The 21,944-nt window shown below is 35.7% G+C and overlaps 2 protein-coding genes across 3 annotated transcripts; one reads left to right on the top strand and one right to left on the bottom strand.

Annotated features, from left to right (window-relative positions):
* The first annotated feature begins 539 nt into the window (after nt 1–539).
* LOC125855772 (WPP domain-associated protein) lies at nt 540–3,710 on the top strand. Its single transcript, XM_049535477.1, has 4 exons — nt 540–2,708; nt 2,788–2,917; nt 3,240–3,341; nt 3,421–3,710. The coding sequence occupies exons 1-4, from the start codon at nt 580–582 to the stop codon at nt 3,463–3,465; spliced, it is 2,406 nt and encodes an 801-aa protein (XP_049391434.1). The 5' UTR covers nt 540–579; the 3' UTR covers nt 3,466–3,710.
* A 12,780-nt stretch (nt 3,711–16,490) lies between these two features.
* Nucleotides 16,491–21,649, bottom strand: LOC125857018 (uncharacterized). Of its 2 annotated transcripts, none has more exons than XM_049536686.1 (2): nt 21,309–21,649; nt 16,491–16,765 (listed from the first exon to the last, which is right to left on the bottom strand). In XM_049536686.1, exons 1-2 carry the CDS (start codon nt 21,538–21,540, stop codon nt 16,740–16,742), a joined length of 258 nt encoding a protein of 85 aa, XP_049392643.1. In that variant the 5' UTR covers nt 21,541–21,649; the 3' UTR covers nt 16,491–16,739. The 2 variants fall into 2 exon arrangements, with proteins under 2 accessions (XP_049392643.1, XP_049392642.1); XM_049536685.1 differs by lacking the exon at nt 16,491–16,765 and adding an exon at nt 16,975–17,300 and having other exon boundaries at nt 21,309–21,591.
* Nucleotides 21,650–21,944: the final 295 nt, after the last annotated feature.

Genomic DNA, 21,944 nt, shown 5'->3' with positions numbered 1-21,944 from the left:
TTATTTCTAATTTTAATATGCGAGACTGCTGCTAATAAATTCGGTGCATGCCATTGTTTGTTAGAACATTGCAACTCAAATCACCGTATAATATTTTTTTTCCTATATGGTGCTTTGTATTGACAATGAATTTTAGTTGTATAAGCTCATCATTCATTAGTTTGAGCGTATTTTTTATTTTCTTATTTCAATGAAACTCATCACACACTTATTATAATATTTTTAACATACTTGTACTAGTAATATGAAATACACATTCATACACGTGTCCAAAAACATTAAAATTAAAATTTATTAATAATGTCAAAAAATGTTAATGGTATATAACTTAAATACTGATAAAAATAATTCTTTTACCGCATTCTTGGGAAATTACTTGGGTATTTTGACAAATTTAGAACAAGTCACAAGAAGCCATGCACATTTTCTTGCATATCTTTAGGATTATACAATAGTCTTTATTTTATACAAATTCACATTAATATAAAAGAAATATACATATAAAAGTTTGTTGTATTTCTAAAAATGGATACCTTGTTTGGTGAAATAGATTGTAGATCAAAGTCAGACGGAATAGTAATGGGAATTTTAAGATGTGCAATGGACAAAGCACATGAAAAGGTGCAGTCTGAAGCTGGATCAATTGAGTTTCTTCATGAGAGATCAAAGTTTTATGAATTAGCAGTAATTCTTGTAGAATCAGGCTTAAGCATTATTCAAGAAGAGACTGATTTCGTTGAAAGCAACCGCGAAAAAGTCATCTCAGACTTAACAGAAATGAGGCATTGGCTCTTTGGAAGAATTAAGGTAATGAAGCTCTTAATCAATGAGAAAGATAGAGAACTAACAGAGAGAATTGAAAATGAATTAAAGCTTAGAGAAATTTTGAAATCTAAAGAAAAAGAAGTTTTTTATCTTCGTGATAAGTTGGAGAACCAGAGAACAATGAGTGAGGGTTCCCTAGATTTGGAGTTACTACTTAAGAATAAAGCTAAATTAGAAGGTGAAATTAGTGACTCAAAATCAGATTCAGAACTTCTAAATGAGGAAACATTCCAAAAAGATAGTATTTTTTATGGAAGTTACAATCATATTCCTAAAATAAAGCCTATGAATATTGGTTCGTTGAAGCCTGAACAGAACAATGTGATTCAACAAATGAGTTGTGATATAGACATTTTAAATGAAACCTTAGATTTTGCATTTGGTAGAAGAGATAATGGTGAGATGGTTCCTATAGAAAAGCAATGGAGGTGTACTATTGAGAAAGATACATTATCTATCTTGATAAAAGGCTTCATTCAAGATATCAAACATAGATTTGAGGACACTTTAAAAGAAAATGTTGAGATTGTTATTTTTGAGAAGCAATTGAGGTGCACATTTGAGAAAGACATATTATATGTCTTGTTAAGAGGTTTCATTAGTGACTTTCAACAAAGATTTGAATTAGAGTTAGGGGATCAAACTCCACTTGAATTTTCAAATGATAACTTGACAGAATTTATTGGTGAGATAACAATTTTATGCAAGGAGCTAGAGGCTTTTTGTAATAAATATGATGATAGAAATAAAACTATTAGCAATCAAGATTTATCGACAAAAATACAACGAACATGTAGTGAGCCTTTACCAAATGTTGATCAAGAGGACTACCAAGAAGTTAGTGGAAATATTAATGATGTTGCTAAGTTGATTAAGAATCATGAATCTGTTATTAGAAAGCAATTAGAAGATCACAATTATATGAAAAAAGAGGTATTTAGAGGGGAGAGATCTGCATTACACAAGAAAGAGAAGGAACTTGATTTCTTGAACATAATGATAAAAGATTTTATCACGAGATTAGATGATATAAACTCAATGAGCCTTAAGTTAGTAGATAAGAAATATGTGAAATGTAAAGAGAAGTTTATTATGAAAAATATATCCAAGTCTACTATGGGAGATAAAGTGGTAACAAGTGATTGTACTTGCGAAATCATAAGAGATGATGTGGGATTACTAAAAGAAGATATGGAAAATTTAAATTTGCAAGTATTAATTTTGGAACAGATTTATTTGATAATTTATGAAGGTTTATACAAGGCATGGAAGGATGAAATAGATGATTTTTACATGGAGGTCGAGATAAGAGAAGATTTATATAAGTTTATGATGGTTGAAGTGGTAAAAGATGTCCATACAAAAATGTCAAAATATTTAAATCATACTTATAAAAAGGTAGAAATTGATAGAACAGAGGAAATCAAGATTGAAAAACTTGATTCTATGTTAAAATGTCCCGAGACAAAGGAAGATCCGATGGTGAAAGCAAGTTCAGCGATAGAAGAACACAATGAACAAGAAAATTTAGAATATGAAGGGGTTGAGGAGTGTGAGACTATTAAATGGTTGTTGAATGATGATGTGAGCACTTTCAATTCTGTTACGTGCAAAGAATTGTTGTTTGATTTGGAGCAAAGTCTTGACATTTCACCTGATGTATTAGACACAAATGGTGATGATTGTGCATACACAAACAATACTAGTCTTGTAGTTGAAACTAAAAAACCATCACAAGAGTCTATTGCACAAGTAGATGACAACACAATGACGCGTATTAATCCATCTAATGTTTTGATCTCATCCCAACTATCGAATTTTCATCAAATGATTCAAGAATTTGAGATCAATGTAGTTCAAAATCTAGACATGAAATCATTGAGGTATTCAAGACTTAGTTCATTTGAACAACCTCATAATGTATGTATAGGGAGTAATGATAATGCTATTACCTCTTTTCAGGATAGAGGAATTGAAACATCAATTTCACAACTTCATTGTTGAACCAATTGCCTTAATGAAGAAAAGGAAATTACTTTACAAGAAAGCTTTCTTAGCAAGATGTCAGAATCTAAAATTGGCTGAAACTGAGGTACCTACATACTCTCTCTCCCAATTTATGTGACTTACTTTTCCTTTTAGTCAGTTTAAAAAAGAATGACAAATTTCTATATCAAACAATAATTTAACTATGAAATATCTATTTTACCTTTAATGAAATGATTTACAGCCACACAAATTTCTATCATTCATTTTGGACCGCAAATTTTAAAAGTCTTCCTTTCTTTTTTAAATTTCGTGTCGAGCCAAACTATCTCGCATAAACTGAGACAGAGGGAGTATTATTTAATTGAAAAATCAATTGGCATAGCTAAACTACTTGATTGATACTCACTAAATTGATAATTGTACAGGTGGATTTGCTAGGAAATCAAGTGGAGGAGCTTTTGCATCTTCTTAAGAATATATACATTATATTGGATCAAAATTCAACTATTTTGTCTTGCCACTTTCAGGTCAACAACAATCCAAACATAACATTATATATCTATTATTTTTATTATTTATTTATTTATTTATTTATTTTTACTGTAGGTGTTTGACATTTTAAAGCTCATCAAAGACGAGTTGGTTGGTTAAGTTGTTTGTGTATCTTCTTCTTAGAATGTAAAGTTTAATATTTACATTTTGTATAATGTATTCATTTGTTTATATGCGCGTAAACAAAATCTCCTAGTATGAACTACCTATCCACAAGAAAAATGTCAAATAGTGCAGTTTTTAGGCTTTGGCTCATCTCCACTGAGCATCTTCTCCATTTCCTCCGGGTCCACATTAAAATTGAGACATTTGTTATCTTAACAATTTCAATGATTATGATTTAGTCTACTAAACAATATATTTTAATCATAGTTAAAGAATATTCTCTACTATTGTTGTAATGACCCTCCAGGTCATTTCCTTCATTTTCTAATATTCTTGGTGTTTAGAGATTTTCTATAGCAACCCCAAGTCATTAATGACTTGCACGGATCACCTGGTCGTTCATTTGGCTTTTATGCGAGTTTTCATGTTTTAGAGCTTCTAAACCTTGGACAGTTGACTTTTATCAAAACATTAGGTAAACGATCTTAGAATGCAATTCTAACGATTCTGTTAGCTCTAAAATATCAATTTTGGTCTAGAAGGACCTTTGGTGCGGGCCCTAAGGCTTCTAGGTTCATTTTGAGCTACCTTGTGGATTTTGGCTTAAAATGGAGCTTGGGTGTGGAACCCACTTTTTGTTGTAACGACCTCTGTTGAAAGTTTCGACATCTCTGTTGAGTTTGGAATGTTGAATTTGATGGGGTAGCATAATTTTTTTGCATGCACGGGGTTTTGAACAAATCTCAAGCACGCAGTCGAAGTATTTTCAACTCCAAATGCTCAGTTGGTGCAACACCCTTTAAGCTTTGCATTTATTTGCCTAGTGACACGTTCGTGGAGGCCAATGATTTTGGTCTCTGCATTCGTGATTCTAGTGTCGCATTCGTGAAGGCCAGGTCCCTTGACCCCGTGTTCGCAGGCCTTGGCTTCACATTCGTGGAGAAGGGTATGGTTGACCCGGTCCAATTGACCACAACATTGGAGAACCTGGGGCCCGCATTTTTGGAGGTCATTTAGCTTGTGATATATGGTGATCAACCCCGAATTCAACTCACTTTTCCAAATTTCCAACTTCGTGTTCTTGACCTTTAGAGCTTCGATTGAGCTCATTTCTGTTACGTTTGGTGTAACACCCCGTATCCGAAAATAGACCAGATTGTAGATTTCTGATGTTACAGGTGGCACTCATGGACGCCATCCACGGACCGTAGATGGACTCACGGTCCGTCTTGCAGGTTCATGGTTCGTGACAGAAAATTTTCCCAGAACTCAGTCAGAAAATTTGGCCAAGTGTTGACCCACTACCGGACTTACGGTCCGTAGGTCGGGTCACGGACCGTAGTTCGTGTCCGTGGATCGATGCCCCTAAAGCCCAGCTCCAGTCCCGATTGACGATTGACTAGCACAGACCGTCAATCGATCCACGGTCCATAGACCGTAGGTGAGGATTAACAGCCAGTTAGATGAAAATATTGATGGGTCAATTTCAATCCGTCATAACTCTTAACACAAAAATGAATTAGGTATCCCATGACCTATGATATGATAGATAATTGAATTATCTTTCCAACGCCACTGAGTTTGCTAAAATCAGACTTCCGAGTAAAAAGTTATGCTCATTTTAGTGAAGCCCTGTCGGGCAGACTCGACCTACGGACCCAATCGACGGACCGTAGATTGAGTGACGGACCGTAGGTCCAATCCGTCAGTCACTCCGACAGCAATTAAGTCAGGGGTGTTTTGGTCTTTTCCTATTTTGTTTAACCCCTAAGACACGTCGTTTTGACCCTAAATCATGAGGTTTTAGTCAGTTTAAACCTAGAAACATAATTAGAACTTACCTCAGTCAAAATCATTAATCAAAACTTAGAAAATTAGAAGCAAGAGAGGAGAAAAAGGTCAAGAACCCTAGTTCAAGCACATAGCAAGGTTCCATCAGTTCCAGCCCCGAAATCGAAAGATTTCTTCGTGGAATTCATCACTAGGTATGTGGGATTTCACTAGTGGGTTCCTTTCGCCCATTAGGTCCCTAGAATTCAGTCAGATTCTTGATTCCATGATTATGAACAGACCTAGGGTTTTTTAGAATTACAGCAGATCATCATGAATTAGTTATTTAAATGTTCCAAATCAGATTATCATGTTATTACATCGTTTCTCGCATGAATTTCAGAACCCTAGCTATGTATTTCTTTAGTTCTTGAATTACACATGCTAGGTCAGATATTTCAGTATTCAGTTATACATGCCTCAGTTTATGAATACATCATTATCAGATTAATTGTTGCATTCTCAGTTTGCATGTTCAGTTTCGAGCTATCCAGTATTTACAAAAATTCAATCATAACCAGTTAACCACTTAATTCATTCGGAGTAGCATAATACCGAGTTGGACTAGGGTGCAGCATACCCATATAGTCCCAGAACTACGAGCCACGTAGGTGTAAGTCCCATTTGTGGGCAACATCAGTTTAGTGATCACGCCAGCATGCCTCTATACCTCTGGCAGGGTATATTGGGTCCTCTCGATGGGGCGTATACATCGGACTCCACATTTAGCTCATGTGGTTTTATGTCGGTTATTAGTAGCTCCCACAGTTCAGTCAGATTCTATTGCATTGACCATTTATCAGTATATTCAGTATTAGTCTCAGCATGTTATAAATTGGTCATTGCATTCAGTTAGCTCAACATTCAGTNTATCCTGCCTGCTCAGTACCTTTCAAGTACTGACGCATACGTGCGCTACATCTTCTCGTGATATAGGTTCAGGTTCTCAGTATCCAGATCACGCTTATATCGGTTCTCGATCTTCAATTCAGCAACATCAGTGATGAGTCCTCATTCTTTGAGGACTAGTGACATGTTTATCTTTATCGCTTTTAGTATTTAGTTTCAGTTTTGCTAGATCTAGTTGGGGCATGTCCCAACATTTCTAGTCAGTTTAGAGGCTTATTTCAGACATAGTTAGATTCAGCTTAGTATTGAGTTAATAACTTCTTTGTATTAAACTTATCAGTTTTCATATATCTCAGTTATAGTATATGGGTATTTCCCATCTTTTCAGACTTACTTTATGATTTAGCTTCCGCATTAGTTTATTATCTTTAGTATGCTCATGATCATGCCAGCAAGGTTAGCTTGGGATCACTTGTGGTCCTAGGTCCCGTGTCCGCGTCTCAGGGGTAGCTCGGGGCGTGACATTTGGTGTGGGAAATGGTGGAGCATTGTCTGGGGGTCTTTGGGAAGCATTTCGGGTCAGTTTTGGAAGCGTTGGGGAAACATTATGGGCCCCCATTCTCTCTGGCACCTTAACACAATCAATACACAACAATAATAGCCAAACATAATCAAAGGGTTTCCCCTAACCACAAAATCAAAGACACCACCACATGACTCAAAAATTTATAAAAATGATACCAGGACATGGAATTAGGAAGGACGGTGGTAAGAAGAAGATTACTTCAATCAAAATGTTTGAAATATCAAGCTTAAGAATCTTCATGTAACACTCCGAAAATTAGTAGGCTAAACTAGAGCTTAACGTGAGAGTTAGAGTCATGAATGTAACTCCCCGTACTTAAAATTAAAGGGTTTCATGTTGGAACGTCAAGGTACGACCCCCAAGGACCAACCATGGGTCCTTAAGGAGGACCCCTAGAAACTGCCAGGAAGTGACCAACGGAGAGGACCTACGCCTCGTGGGTCAGTCCACGCCCGTAGGTGAGGGGCTATGGGTCAAGCCCTGAAAATCAAGTATCTGAACCCCGACCCATGCTTCACCAGAACGGACCGGTGAGGGGCATGGATGGGGCCTAGAAACTGATTTTTTTGTGGTTTAGTTTAGGGACATTTTGGGTTTTTACGGTTTTAATTAATATAAAGTGACGTAGTTTTATCTTAATTTAGACTATCTATATAAGGATTTTAAACCCCTAAATTAAGTCTTTTAACTCATATTTCCAATTCCCAAAAGAAAGACCAAAATCCTCTTCAAATATTCTCTCTCTAGAACTTCAAGGAAGAAGAAGAAGGAAGTTTGAGCTAGGGTTCAAGGAGCAAGGTTTTATACTCAAATTCATTGGATTTTATTGCTAAGGTATGGTAGTCCTTCATCCATGGATAGCTTTCATCCATGGAGCCCCTTCAAAAGCTCAATTTCAAAGATAAAAAGTCCCCAAAAGCTAGGGTTTGATTCCAAAGTCATGGATTCCTTTCAAAAATAATTTTTATGATTTAATTATGTTATATTATGTGTGAATTAATGATTTCTTATGATTTTTATGTAGAATTTCCCCAAGAACCCATGAAACCCCCATATTACTCAATTATGATCTTGTGATGTGGGTTTGTTGATGAAAGAAGAGTATTATGAGATTATGCATGTACATGTCTAATGTAGTGAATTCTAGATGTGTTGATTGAATATGATCTTTGATCCTTGAAGGGCAAAGTATGAGAATTATGCATGATTATGAGATTTATGTTTATGCTTTAAGAACACTTTGAAAGTAAAGTGATTATGATTATGATCTTGTTGGGTGTTGTTGAAAAGGTATTCTCATTTACACACCTATGTATGAATATTATATGATGTGAATGGTTTTGTCACAATATAATGATTCTAAGCTTGAAAGGCTTTCTCACCTATTGAATCTATATGTAGACATGGACGGTGAAATGTAATTCTCACGCATGATCTAAGAGCTATCCTATGAATTATGTTGAATTGAGTGTCAAGACACTCTTCCATGAATATGAATTAAGTCAATACTTAATAAGTACTCTGTGGGAATTAATGTTTAGCACCAAGTGGATATTGATATGAGATGGAAGCCCTCACGTTAGTTGAGGCCGGGTTTCTAGGAGCAATCTCTTGGGATGGAAGTCCTCACGATAGTAGAGGCCAAGTTTCTAGTAGCAATCCCCTTATACCATAAACTATGTTCCCCCATTGGTTATTTAGCTAGTGGGAGTCACCGTATTCCATGTTTAGCTCACATGGTCTCATATTGGTTAAGGCTTATTCCTACAACAAAAATATGAACAAGAATATGAATTACGAACTATGGTTACTCAAGAAACTTTACTTAGTATGGGTGAGATTTATGGGGTCTTATTCATGCATTGCACAAGTATGCTTTTAAGGTATTTATGAAGTGTTTTATTATGATATGATGATCACTATATTAACTATGCTTATGACTTATGTTGTTCCATTATCTTCAAAATGATGTTTTAACTTAGCAAATTGCATGCATTCAAATGAAATGTCCCTTTTATCATGATTTAAATGCTTTTATGCATGACTATCATACTTGGTGCATTTTTGTACTAACACCTACTTTTCCTACATTCCCCCCCAAGTGTAGGGTGCGGTTCTCAAGGTGATCACCGTTGTGGCTAAAGCTTGGACTTGCTTATTCTCCTATCTTGTTGGTAAGTCCTCATTATTCGAGGACGGATGTTATCTCATTGTAGTTTATTTCTTGTATTTCCTTTTCGAACTATGTTGTATGGGCTGTGTCCCTTTCTCATTTCGAATATTGTAATAAATGGCTATGTTGAGACTTAGAGTCTAGACTTCCGCTTTTCTTATATGAAAATTTTAGACTTGAAATATGTTTTTACTCTTATTGTTCTATTGCTTATGTTATGATATGCTAAGAGGCTTGTATGAGGCTTTTTGGAGTCTTGTACGCCGTGTCACATCTAGGGGGTACCCCTGGATCGTGACACTTCATTCTTGCAGCAATAACAAACGAGCCTAAATCTATATGAAAATTATACCACAATGATAAACTCGCTACCTAGAGCAACTTTCGTTAAACTGCTGAGTTGAAAAACTAAACACCCAAGGAGTATTTGGAAGCTTACTTAAGGGTTTTTATGGGTTTTCATTTGTTCTTAACGAAAAAAGTATGAAGAAGGTGAAGACCACTAACTTAGGAACTAGGGAGACCCACTTAGAGGTGTCTATTTACGCAGTCTCACAAAAACATGCATACATCTCTATTCTAAAGTCGTATGGACCAACTCTTTAGTGTGTTCGAAACTACACTTGTAGACCTTCAATTTGATAGGTTATGGGCGTTCTAACTCCTTATATATTAGGAGAAAATTATTGAGACATTTGACCTAGAATTTTAGAGAATTCCTTAGCGGCATTTACAAAAACTTTTGCCAACTTTTATTTCACAACTTTCTTGACTTCAAAATTTAACATATGAACTTTGAGCAATTAAAATACCTTATAAAACATCCCTCTAATATGTTAAATACTCTTAGTGTTATCCCAAAAGTACTAGTTAATCCAAACGTTCAAACATGATGGGCGTCACATACTTCCCCCTTTAAGGTCAACATCCATCCTCAAATGATAATAATATTTATGGCAACATTGGAAACAATACAAAAATTCATCTAGAACACAAGTAAAATACCTCATATACTCAAATGCGAGTCTACTCTCCATCTACTCTTCAAATCATCTAAAGGAGAGAATAAGTGGGGATATTTTGTCTTCATGTCATTCTCAACTTCCTACGTCAGCTCCTCAACACTTTCACATAAGCTATATCCTTTATTCACAATCTTCTTATTTGGTTATCTACTATGTCAACATAGATTTCTTCATAAGATAGCTCCTCTTAAATCTGAGCATTTGTTGTTGGCACTACACGTGTTAGATCTCTAATACAATATCGTAACATAGAAACATAGAAAATCAGGTATACCACCTCTAACTCTGAAGGTAACTCTAGCTCATAGGAAACTCGACCTATCCGTCACAAGATGCGGTAAGGACCAATGTACCTTAGGCTTAACTTTCCCTTTTTGTGGAATCTAATAATGCCCTTCATAGGCAAAACTTTAAGAAGGACCAAATCATCAACATCAAACTCTAAGTCTCATGCCTAAAATCCACATTGGATTTATGGTGGCTCTAAGATGTCAACAAACATTCTCTAATCAACTTCACTTGTTCCATGGCTTGCTGCACTAAGTCCGGTCCAAACAACCCTGATTCTCTAACCTTGAACAAATCAAAAGAGGGTCTACATTTTCTTCCATATAAAGCCTCATACGGAGCTATACCGATGTTGTAAAGATAGCTATTATTATAAGCAAACTCAATAAGTGGCAAGTTATCATCCTAATTTCCTTTGAAATCTAGCACACACACCCGTAATATATCCTCGAGTATCTAGATTGTACGTTTGTCTTGGTCGTCAGTCTAAGGATGAAATGATCTACTAAGGTTGACCTGCGTCCCTAGATCCTTCTGGAAAGAGTTTGAGAAATGTGTTGTAAATTATGCCCCTCTATCCACAATAATCAATATAAGGACACCATGCAATCTATCAGTCTCTCTATAGCGATGCATAATCTTGAGCTGAAAAATATGGCCCTTCTTAAGTGCAACTAGAACTTAATGCCAAGACTTGGGCCTGAGATGACCCTTCTTAACCATTTGCTTATGTTGCATGGCAGCCACACACAATCAAGAAAACAAACAAGTATATCTCGGTTTAATAATAATCCATCGTACGACAAGGCCCATGTCAACAACTCTACAAAGAATACAATTACTCCTAATAGTTTATATAAAACAATAACTAGCTAGCACACAGGTCTGTTTGGCCGTCGAGGCCACCATGGTATCTAGGAAAACATAAACACTATGTGGAATGTCGAAGTACCATGATCTCTATACAGAAAATGAAAAAAGATACATATCTAAACGTTATCCCAAATAACTATCAAACGTCAGTCAACCCACACACAAGGCCAACATGGATAATAACGTGGCTAAAAATTCCAACATACTAGTCTGCAAGCCTATATAAATATAAAATACTTGGACAGGATAGAACCCTAACCTACCCAAAATCTATAAACATCAAAACAAGCAAACCTCTGGACTCTAGCNCCCCCCCCCCCCCCCCCACCTCCCCCAAAAAAAAGAGAGTGAACCAATTAGTTGGTCGCCCCTCAGGACCTACAAGCATGAATGAAACGCCTCTGAGAAAGGGGCATTAGTACAAAATAATGTACTGAGAGGGTAAGACAACTAAAAGCTAAAACTGAAATATAAGGATTGACCGAGAGGGCAGGGGTGGAACACAAGTACAATACCTTATCTTCCTATAATAGGACAATATAAACGCATAACCAACAATAATCTGACCTGGCCCCCACAGGCCCGAAAGGTACAAACATGACACAATTACTATAAGTCCTAATGAGCACAAATAATCATTAAATACCCATACTAGCTCCCTTAATTACCTCGATCCCAATGATAATCTGATCTGAACTATCTAGATGTTCATATGCCATGAATTAATGAAATTTGAGGTTCTGTGATACAATATATACATATGTTGCCTTGTAGGCACTCCCTGCCCGTCTCATAGATACGGTTTACTCGACCCGTAGGAACAATATATCCAACCCGTAGGAATAATATAACAATCAATCTGTATGATCAAGAAATATGTAGTGTTAGTGTCTATTGAGGCCAAAACAATCTCATAGACGACAACTAGATGATAAAACATCACAACAATAACAAGTAATCATAATCAATCCAAACACAATCATAACATGTTTTTCTATGCCACTAAGCAAGGAGTGGAGTGTTGTTGATAGACATTATATCATATGCTGGTGGCCAACTCAGTATGATAAAGCTACAAGTCATATAACAATTATATATAAGCCATAACAAGCTTAGAATATCATGATCGTGGTAGAAGAGATATTCTAATCTTAACATAGCTTTCAACCAAAACCCAAAAGGTGTCTCTATGAAGCTTAGCCAACCGAAAGTAATAAAACAATGCAAAAATCAACAAGGCTGCAAAAACGAGTCATAACTAATTGATAAGGCGCTAATGTCATACTCGTGAACGACCAAGTCCAAAGCATAAAATGAGGTTAATAACAACAATAAACAATAACTAATATCCAATGAAGATATTCTAATAACATCTTGAAGGAGAGACAAGATCCCGATGCAATATAACAAGGCTTATTTTACATTGTTCAATCCATTAACCATTGTATGTGACTCTAATCGAAATCACACCGACCCCCATTCTCTCCAGCACCTTAAAACCATCAATACACAACAATAATAGCTAAACTAAATAAGATAAAGGGGCTTCCCATAACCAGAATATCAAATACACCACCACATGGCTCGAAAATCTATAAAAATGATACTATAACATGGAATTACGAATGAGGGTTGTAAGAAGAAGATTACCTCAGCCAATTTTTTTAAAAAATATGAAGCTTAAGAATATTCATCCTTTCATCAACAATAAATGGAGCCTAAATCGACAAGATAATTATACCACACTGATGAGCTCTCTACGTAGAGCAACTTCCGTTAAACTTTCGAGTTGAGAAACTAAACACCCTAGGAGTATTTGAAAGCTCTCTTGAGAGTTTTTTTTTATGGGTTTTCGTCTATTTTTAATGAAAAAAAATATGAAGAAGGTGGTCTTTTATAAAGACCAACGACTAAGGAACTAAGTGGACCCACTTAGAGGTATATGTTTGTACAATCTCATAAAAATGTGCATATTTTTTTTCTGAAGTTGTATGGACAAACTGTTTAGTTACTTTGAAACTAGACTCGTGAACCTTCGATTTAATAGGTTATGGGTATGACTCCTTATATATTTAGGAGAAAATTGATAAGACATTTGACCCAAAATTTCAGAGAATTCCTTAACAACATTTACAAAAACTTTTGCCAACTTTTATTTTGCAACTTTCTTGACTTCACAACTTAACATATGAAATTTTGAGAAATTAAAATACCTTATAAAACATCCTTTCTAATATGTTAAGAACTTCTAGTCTTATCCTAACAGTACGAGTTAATTCCAACGTTCAAACAGGAGGGGAGTCATAGATATCTTCATCAATATCCCCCCTTTCTTGGATTAAGAACCCAAGCTACTTGAAACTATCTCTCTTGCTGATAGCTTGAGTGTCAGGCTTCACTTCATTTTGTCTGCAGCAATGCAATACTGAATTTGCACTCCAACTATTATGTTTTGGTCCTGTTTAACATAAACCTGTTAGATTCTAGAGTTTGTCTCCACTACTCCAACCTATTATCAACTATGATGCATGTCGCATCAATCAGTACTATGTCATTTGAAAGTAGCATACACCATGCACTTTATCATGAATATACTGCGTTAATTCATTAATCAGTAAGGCAAATAGGAACATGTTAAGTGTTGATCCCTTCTGCAACTCCTTTTCCACTAGGAAGTGCTATAAGTCTCCTTCCACAGTTCTAATATGAATTTTGGCTTCATCATACATATCATTTCATCGCCCTAATGTAAGCCACCAATATTCCTCTAGCTTCCAAGCGTTTTGAAAGGACTTTGTTGTAATTCTTTTCAAAGTCAATGAATATCATAATTGTCTCTCATTTTTTTTATATTTCTCCAGAAGTTTACTCACAAATGGATGCCTTCAGTAGTAGAACATTCATGCATGATTTCGAATTGATTCTAAAAAATAGACACACCCTTCTTCACTGTCATCCCACTACTCTCTCCTAGACTTTCATAGTGTGTTTTACCAATTAGATACCTCTGTAATTGTTACACTATTGAATATCACCTTTGTTCTTAAACAATGGAACAATCATACTCCACCTCTACTCTTCGGGAATTTTTGTTGTCTTGAAAATGACATTAACTAACCTAGTTAACCACCCCATACCTTCCATGTTAGTGCTCTTCCAAAACTCCACCAGAATCTCATTTGATTCGATCACTCTTCCCCTACTAATGCTACCAATATAGCATGATTAATCTCCTCAACCTTAAAATACTTACGATATCCAAAATTCTGGTAACTCTCATAGTTCTCTAAATCACCCAACACACTGTCTCTGCCCCTTCTTCATTCAAGAGTTTGTGGAAGTATGCTTGCTATCTACATCTAATATTCAGGGAATTAGTGTCCTCAATGCCTATTTAATTCTCATAACTGATGTTAAAATGTTAATATGCAGCAACGAAAGAAAAAGAGCAAGGCAAGGACATTACGAGGCAAATGGGAGCGAAAAAGCTGAAAAAGTTAAAGGAAAGCAAAGTTGGTACTCGCCAAAGCCATTCGGCGACTCGCCGAGTGGACCTTCAACTCGCCTAAAGATCCAACATGCCAGCCCATGGACAAAACCAACTTGGTGGTCAAACAAGCAATTCGGCGACACACCGAAGAGATCGACGACACCGATTTAGCTCGCCAAATGTTACAAAAAGAGGTAGTGAAAAACCACGCCAAGAAGGTGAGAAGAGGAGCACTCGGTGAATCGCCGACCAGATCGGCAATGTCGACTCACTTCGCCGAAAGTTATAGAATAAATGGGTGAAAAGACACGCCAAAAAGGTAATAAGAGGAGCACTCGGTGTATCGCCGAACAGTTCGGCAAGCCTGACTTACTTTGCCGAGTGGACTCCGCGCTGAATTTCTGAGAATGTATAAATGTAATTTTCAGAAGAAGAGAAGGAGTACTGAAAAGTTCCCACATTGTTTACTTCTGGGTTTTTGATCTTTTACATTTTAGAACATTATTTTTACATTTTTGAGTAAGGATTTAGATATTGTAAGATTTTTAGCTTTAATTTGAGCATTTGGAGACTTGTGGATCGTTGTCAAATTTGATGAAAAACTTCGTTGGTAACGATTTCTTGTTCTTTACCATGTTTGGCTTAAACCCCCATTCTTGAGGGTGTGATTATGTAGTTGAATGCGTTAATTAGCTAATGGGTGTTGTTAGTTACTGATTTTATTGTTAATTTTAAGTGGGTTCGATTAATTGTTCATGTTTTAATTGAGGAATTGTAGTTGCAAATGCAATTCCAGCTTATAACTCGATACTTTCTTGAGAAAGAGGTGTTAGAGTCGAACTGTTAGTTGATGACTGTTTTGATTGCATTGTTACAAATATAGCTTGAGAAAGTGAGTTTGATTGCAATCTTGCAAATCTAGCTTGAAAAGGTGGATTGATTAAGGTAATGTGTTGTTCAATTGTGTTTCGCTTGTTGAGGTTCGAAAGAACTCACTTGAATCGCAATAGTTGATTGAGAAATGACTATTGCACTCAAAACCTAGCCTACCCACTGATATTCAACATCTACGAGTAACTCGTAATCACCCATTATGCGAAATTAGCATTCAACTTATCACACTCCCAAGAAACCTTCTCTCCTTGTTTACTTCCGGTTCTTAGTAGTCATAATTTGGTTACCAGAATCCCCCCATTTGATATTAACTCTCTAAACTTTGTGATTTACTTTGATGTTGCGAAACTTCTACCTCTACAAACGATTAGGACACAATTTTACTTCTTAAATGAATTCTCTACTGTATCACTTCCTGTGGGATCGAAACCAACTCTTAGTTGAGTTTATACTTGTTAACGACCGCCTACACTTAGAATTGGATGAAGTGTAGTTGAGCATTATCACTTATCTCTCCCACACCTTCTCGAGCTTGTACAACTTCTTATATCCGCCTTTATCCCCTAGTTCCACATACATGCGTTCGAAAATTGTCGTCTTGATTGTTGTAACTAGTAACTTAACCTCATTTTTGTCACCTTATACTTTTCCTTATTCGTCTACTTCTCCTCCTTATCCTTGCACTCCACCAATTGTATATAAGCAATCTTCTTTGCTTCCACTTTTCCTTGAACTTCTCCATTCCACCGTCAATCTCCTCTCCTCGATAAACACTGAAATTACCTCTCAAAATCCCTAGCACCATTTTAGTTGCTTCTTGCTAGATGTATCCCCACTACTCCTTCAAGCCGCCATAACCATTTGTCCACTCCCCCCCTCCACACACTCCGCAGCGGGCTGGGCCATCCTAACTCCCTTTTTGATTTGCTTGTTGAGTCCCACGGAAATATTTTATTGATTTCGAAAGATAATTCATAAGGGTCATTACATTTCATTTCAATAATATCAAAGTAGAATCAAAAGATGTAATTTATCACGATTGCAAACTTCCAGTTGTTGAGATCTACCATTAAATGAAACCTAAATCATTTCCTAATCTATGGTTAAATTACTCCCCAATATAATTCAGTACAGACAAACAATAATTGAGTTAGCACAACGGCTGTGAAGCTTAAATTACAGCAAACAATTTTCAATAAGTCTCAATATTATCTTAACAGTTTCTAATTCCAATAGATTCTTCCAATATCTTTCTGCCTTTTAGTCTTCTTCATCAGCAACACAAGCTGCACGAGAGACACAGTTATCAGATAACAAAGACTCGTCAACAAGAAATATAGTCACAAATGCAGCAGCACAATATCAATATGCATATGGGAAATAATTGCTTTTAATGTAAGAATGATAAAAACAACGAAAAATGCTACTATAATAGGCAGAAAACAGTTATAAGATTTACGATTTAAGATATATCTTAGCTCATACAAATTGTTTGATATTTTATTATACAAACGTTTACAGCATAAAGTATAAAATATCATTTCGTAAGATGATAAAACTGACAAAAAGGCAGAGATAGGGAGAGATTAAGATTAAGCCATTTCAGGAATTCCACCCTGAAAAGCTAAACACAAATCGCCTTCCGTTGTTATCTAAAAGTTCAGAAAACCAGACACTCCCTCTGATAAAATCATTTATCTTGGACAAGAAAAGTAGGTTTTCTGCCACAGATGCTAAAAGCAGGAATTCCATCCAATTGAGAGGAACTGATCTCAATAAGCGAAACACTCGAGAAAGAGAGATAAATGCACGTAGAAACTTCTGAAAGAAAAAAAAAAAGAGATAAACGGTACAATGTTAAATAAGGCATAGGATTCCTGCTCAACAGTTTCAGGACATGATCTCGTAGCAGCCCACTATTACTGTTAAGAATAAAGAAAAATTATCTAATAACCTATATCACTGCATTCTTTAAACCATTGACATGCTAAAAGATACGACACATACACAAAATCGAGGTGAGTTCGCACTAATTGAATAATTTTAAACTAATAACCCTTTGTCTAGATATTCTGAAAGAAGATAATAGAGAACCAGAAAGAAGAGAACATGTACACGTAGAGATGCCTACAAAAGGATTGCGAGGAAAAATCCTTGAAGTACCATAAGTCGAGCACCCAGCCAGGGACAACATGACACATAACAGAAGTAAAATATATGAACAAACAAGAAACAAGTATGCTTGTTCTTTATACCACATGCAGTGAACATGGATTGTTACCACGGATAAGGACGATACTGTATTCGAAAACATTCAACCAGACTTTAGCCCGTACACTTCAAGAACATACAATACTTTGGTGCTAAAACTTAAAATAGAAGTAAATATTTCCAGAAAGTTTGATTATAACGCAATCGAGAAAAATCTCAAGAGAAGCTACTCACTGCCTCAGCAGCTTCCTTCTATATCCCTCCCTCCCCCCGGGCCCCCTCAGAGGGCAACTATCTCTAGTGTCAGCTCCACTCTCCACTTCTACTAAACATAAACATGCCAGCCTCCCTGTACCTGAAGCCACCCCTGTAGACTCTCATTACCACATTTTATTTCTTCTCATCCTCCTACATGACCTAATTCAATGGCACTCGCACAGCTCGCCTGTGGTCCATACTACCCCCCTTATCCCATGAAGCACCCAAAAGCCTGCTGCAACTGCTAATGCTTCTCTAATCAGTTTTGGCACATCCTAGTCATCATTGGAGAACACCTATAGCATGTATTTACAGTAACGGACCTAAGTTGTTGCACAAGCAAGTTCAGTTAGAGACGATGTTAGTCGACCTTACAGACAGCATGGAAGGCTGCAAGTTGGATTTGCCTGTTGCGTTCTTTTTTTCCTTTATACTGTGATATTAATATGAAGACATTTTGAAGTTGATTCTTTGTTTAACTTTAAAAGAAATTGGCAAAAATTTGAAGTTCTTTTTCAATTCATTACTTTTACAAATTGTGTTAAGAATATATCTAATTAATTTTTTTAAAAATATTTTTATGACTTTAACAGTTATTTAAATTGAACAAAAATTTATTTAACCATCTTAGAAATTTATTAAACTCTAAGAATTTAAAGAAAATATAAACATTTTTACCCTATCTATAAATAACAAATTAAAGTTATCATAACAACCAGAAGATAGCATAACACAAAGAGTAATAAAGTAGGGATAAGACACAAGTACCCCTAGACTATGACCGAAATCTCAAAGACACACCTTAACTAAACTAAGGTCCTATTACCCCGTGAACTTTTTTTTTTTTTGTAATTTTGTACACCTTTTGTCTTACGTGGCACACTCCGTGACTCCACGCAATTGAGGCACGTGGGAGATATTTGAATGCCATGTAAGCCAAAAAGGTGCACAAAATTACAAAAAAAAAATGGGTTCAGGGGGTAATAGGACCTTAGTTTAGTTAAGGTGTGTTTCTGGGATTTCGGTCATAGTCTAGGGGGGTACTTGTACATTTTCCCAATAAAGTAAACTAAACTACTACAAATTATGACTGAAGAAGAGAGTCTAAATTAAGCTAGAAATTTCAAACTATACGCAAAAAAGTTTCAACAAAAACTAACTTAGGATTAATTAAGAAACTATAAGTAATTTCAACAAATATACTTGCATATATAAGTAAATGTAATGAAAGCGAGTAACACAATTCACTTTATTGAAAGATCCAATTTTGAAGTTAAAAGACTTCAGAATACGCTCTTTTGGAATTGAGTAAGAAAACAAATTTGAAATAAAATAGATAGATGTATAAAACTAAACAAGGTTAGATGTGGAGAAGTTGTTGAGGGTGAATATTGGTTACTGTTTGCACATCCAACTGCAATCACACAGATTAAAAATCATAACTGAGGGGAGGGGGCTACAGAGTTACCACCACATGTTGAATTCAACGCTAGCTCTTTGTTAAGTAATGATTCACATGACCATGCTTTGTCAAGAGGATTAACTAGAAAAAAATATGTACGTAATTTCTTTTTAAACATTTAAATACACTAAAATAATAATAAAAAAATTCAACCAAGTGGATTCATGTGAACCCTCTTGGGGACACATGCTCCTAAACAGATCCTTTACATCGTCAATCACCAGTATCATCAAAACAAGACTAAAACTGATTGTAAAACTCTCAATTAGATCCTGTCCCTCACACTTCATCACTTTTGATCTTAAATCCACCAGAAAGTTCCCCACTGTAGAGCACAACAAATAATCACGACGACATCAACGTATTTGAATAGAACCACCAAAACTATATCAAATTTTGAATACAAACCCTGCCACTTAAACAGCATGATCATTGCTGGAGCTCCCAAGAGAAGGAAACAAAAACTGGGATCATATTTTCCAACTTAGGTTTGCGCTATAAGTTCTAGCAAAAGCTAATATAATTTCGTGATGAATTTTGTTTCTTTACAGTGTCAATCCTAATAATATTACTTATTCTAGTTTGACAATTTGCAGTGTCTCCCTTTTGTCTGTGTTTCAATGATATACTCCTTGCTCATTCTGTACTAAGAATTTGGTTTTCCTGGAAAGAACTTCCTACAGTAGCTCTACATAATTTGAGCTCAATGATAAATGAGCTTATAAAGTACAAAACTTGTGCCGCTAGAGATAGTATATGGTCGTTCGTTCATCTATTTCAACTTGCTGTTGAAAGGTTGAACAGGATCCTACTGCAGCTTTTGCAACTTTAATTCTTATTTCTGATTATGTGAACATTGATTTGTATGCTGCAAGTGGAACTCACACCATATAGAACAAATATAAGTTAAAGCAATGTCTAGCAGCAGGTATATGCTCTATTCTTTGGAAATCAACTACATGTAAATGCAAACAAATATACATTATTTACTTTTCTTTTGTACATGTATTATAAAGCTTCATGAATAGCACTTGTAAAGGTGGGCCTCTTGACTCAGTATATTGAGCCACAACCATACAAGGTTGATTTCTAGTCCAGAATGATGCTCTTCCCTTGAGTGAAGGACTTTACCACATTTTGAACTGAAAGCTTATACGACTTAACTTAAGCAAATGAGGCCCTTGTAAAGTATACAATATCACAGAGTGCCAATGTATGCTTAACACTGGAAGTGGAGAAGATTTATAGATTTGAACGAGAGGAAGGTCAAGAAATGAAGGATGAACCCAGCCAAAATAAACAATAGTATCTTTAGATAAAATTGACTTGGATTTACTTCCCTGCTTTCTGAGTATATGGTTCTAACTCAAAATTGTGTAGTACTTGCTTAGCTTACTTGAAACATCCCCGTTTTCTTAGACCAGGTGAGCTTTTCACCTTGTTTAGAGGAAAAAACACGTCTAATTAGGCGTGAGAAATCTTCCATGGACAGGTTTACTAGACCCGCTCACTACAACGATGCAATGGGGATGGAAATGGGGAAACTATCCGGGAATAATAATAATGCAGAGAGGATCCATGTGGGAATAACCTCTTCCTATTTGATTGCATAAGTTACGTTCCTAAGTGCCTCTCAGAAACTGTTACAGCCTCAAATCTATTTCCTGCTTTACTTTGTTGGTACAACATATATGCCTTAATCTATGAGAAGTTTATTTTAGCAGCCCACCAGATAACTCCTCAAATCAAATGAATTGGTACCCAGATTGAAATCATCTCAAGTTCTCTTGTACAATCAATTTTAAATATGGGTAATTGAAAAATGTTATATAGAGATGTCTGGTAACCGAAAGCAAAATCCCTAAGAGAAAAAAAGAAAGCATATTATTGGTTACTACCTCCACAGCAGAAACAACAGTAGCAGCAAGAAAGGATCATGAGGAATTCTCTACAAAACAGCTCAAATTTTTCTCGTCCACCGTTATTAGAACTGCTGGTTGGCTCATCCAAAAGCTTCTGATCGTTGTCACGTTGCTTCTGACTGTTCATTCTATGGAGATTCCATTCAAGATTCTTCAAGTAACCCAATTTGAAAGAATCCCTTAATCTCAAAGATGGCCATAGATGCATCTCTCTTTCTATCTTCAGCTTCTCTATCACAATAAAGCTGGGTATTTTTGTAGAGCTATCTTCGGCTTCTCTAAAATTAGCTCTTAATATTGTGACATTTGCCTAAAATTTCCAATATTTAAACACAAAAAATAAAATAACAAAGTAACATATTCTAAGAAATAGGAAAAGAAAATAGTACATTTAGGGTGTGTTTGGTACGAAAGAAAACGTTTTCCTGAAAAACAAGTAAATTTTTGACTTATTTTCTCATATTTGATTGGTGAGCAAAAAATATTTTTCGGAAAAAATTTTTTAGTGTTTAATTTATGAATGAAAATATCTCTTTTTTTTACTAGAGAGTAGAAAATAATTTTTGAATTGAAATTGATTTTTTTAAAAAAAATAAACTTAATTTTTTTTTT

Source organism: Solanum stenotomum, chromosome 2 (assembly GCF_019186545.1).
Source record: "Solanum stenotomum isolate F172 chromosome 2, ASM1918654v1, whole genome shotgun sequence".
Taxonomy (NCBI): domain Eukaryota; kingdom Viridiplantae; phylum Streptophyta; class Magnoliopsida; order Solanales; family Solanaceae; genus Solanum; species Solanum stenotomum.
Note: the sequence above shows the minus strand (reverse complement) of the source record. Positions and strands in the feature narration are given on the sequence as shown.

What these genes read in the sequence shown, in the direction of transcription:
- LOC125855772 (XM_049535477.1), top strand. Translation starts at nt 580, where the DNA reads ATGGGAATTTTAAGATGTGCAATGGACAAAGCACATGAAAAGGTGCAG. An exon ending in CTAGACATGAAATCATTGAG is followed by an intron (nt 2,709 to 2,787) that starts GTATTCAAGACT and finishes ACCTCTTTTCAG; the next exon opens with GATAGAGGAATTGAAACATC. An exon ending in TTTTGTCTTGCCACTTTCAG is followed by an intron (nt 3,342 to 3,420) that starts GTCAACAACAAT and finishes TTTTTACTGTAG; the next exon opens with GTGTTTGACATTTTAAAGCT.
- LOC125857018 (XM_049536685.1), bottom strand. Translation starts at nt 21,540, where the DNA reads ATGCATCTATGGCCATCTTTGAGATTAAGGGATTCTTTCAAATTGGGT. An exon ending in CTGTTGTTTCTGCTGTGGAG is followed by an intron (nt 17,301 to 21,308) that starts GTAGTAACCAAT and finishes TTTTTCTTTCAG; the next exon opens with AAGTTTCTACGTGCATTTAT.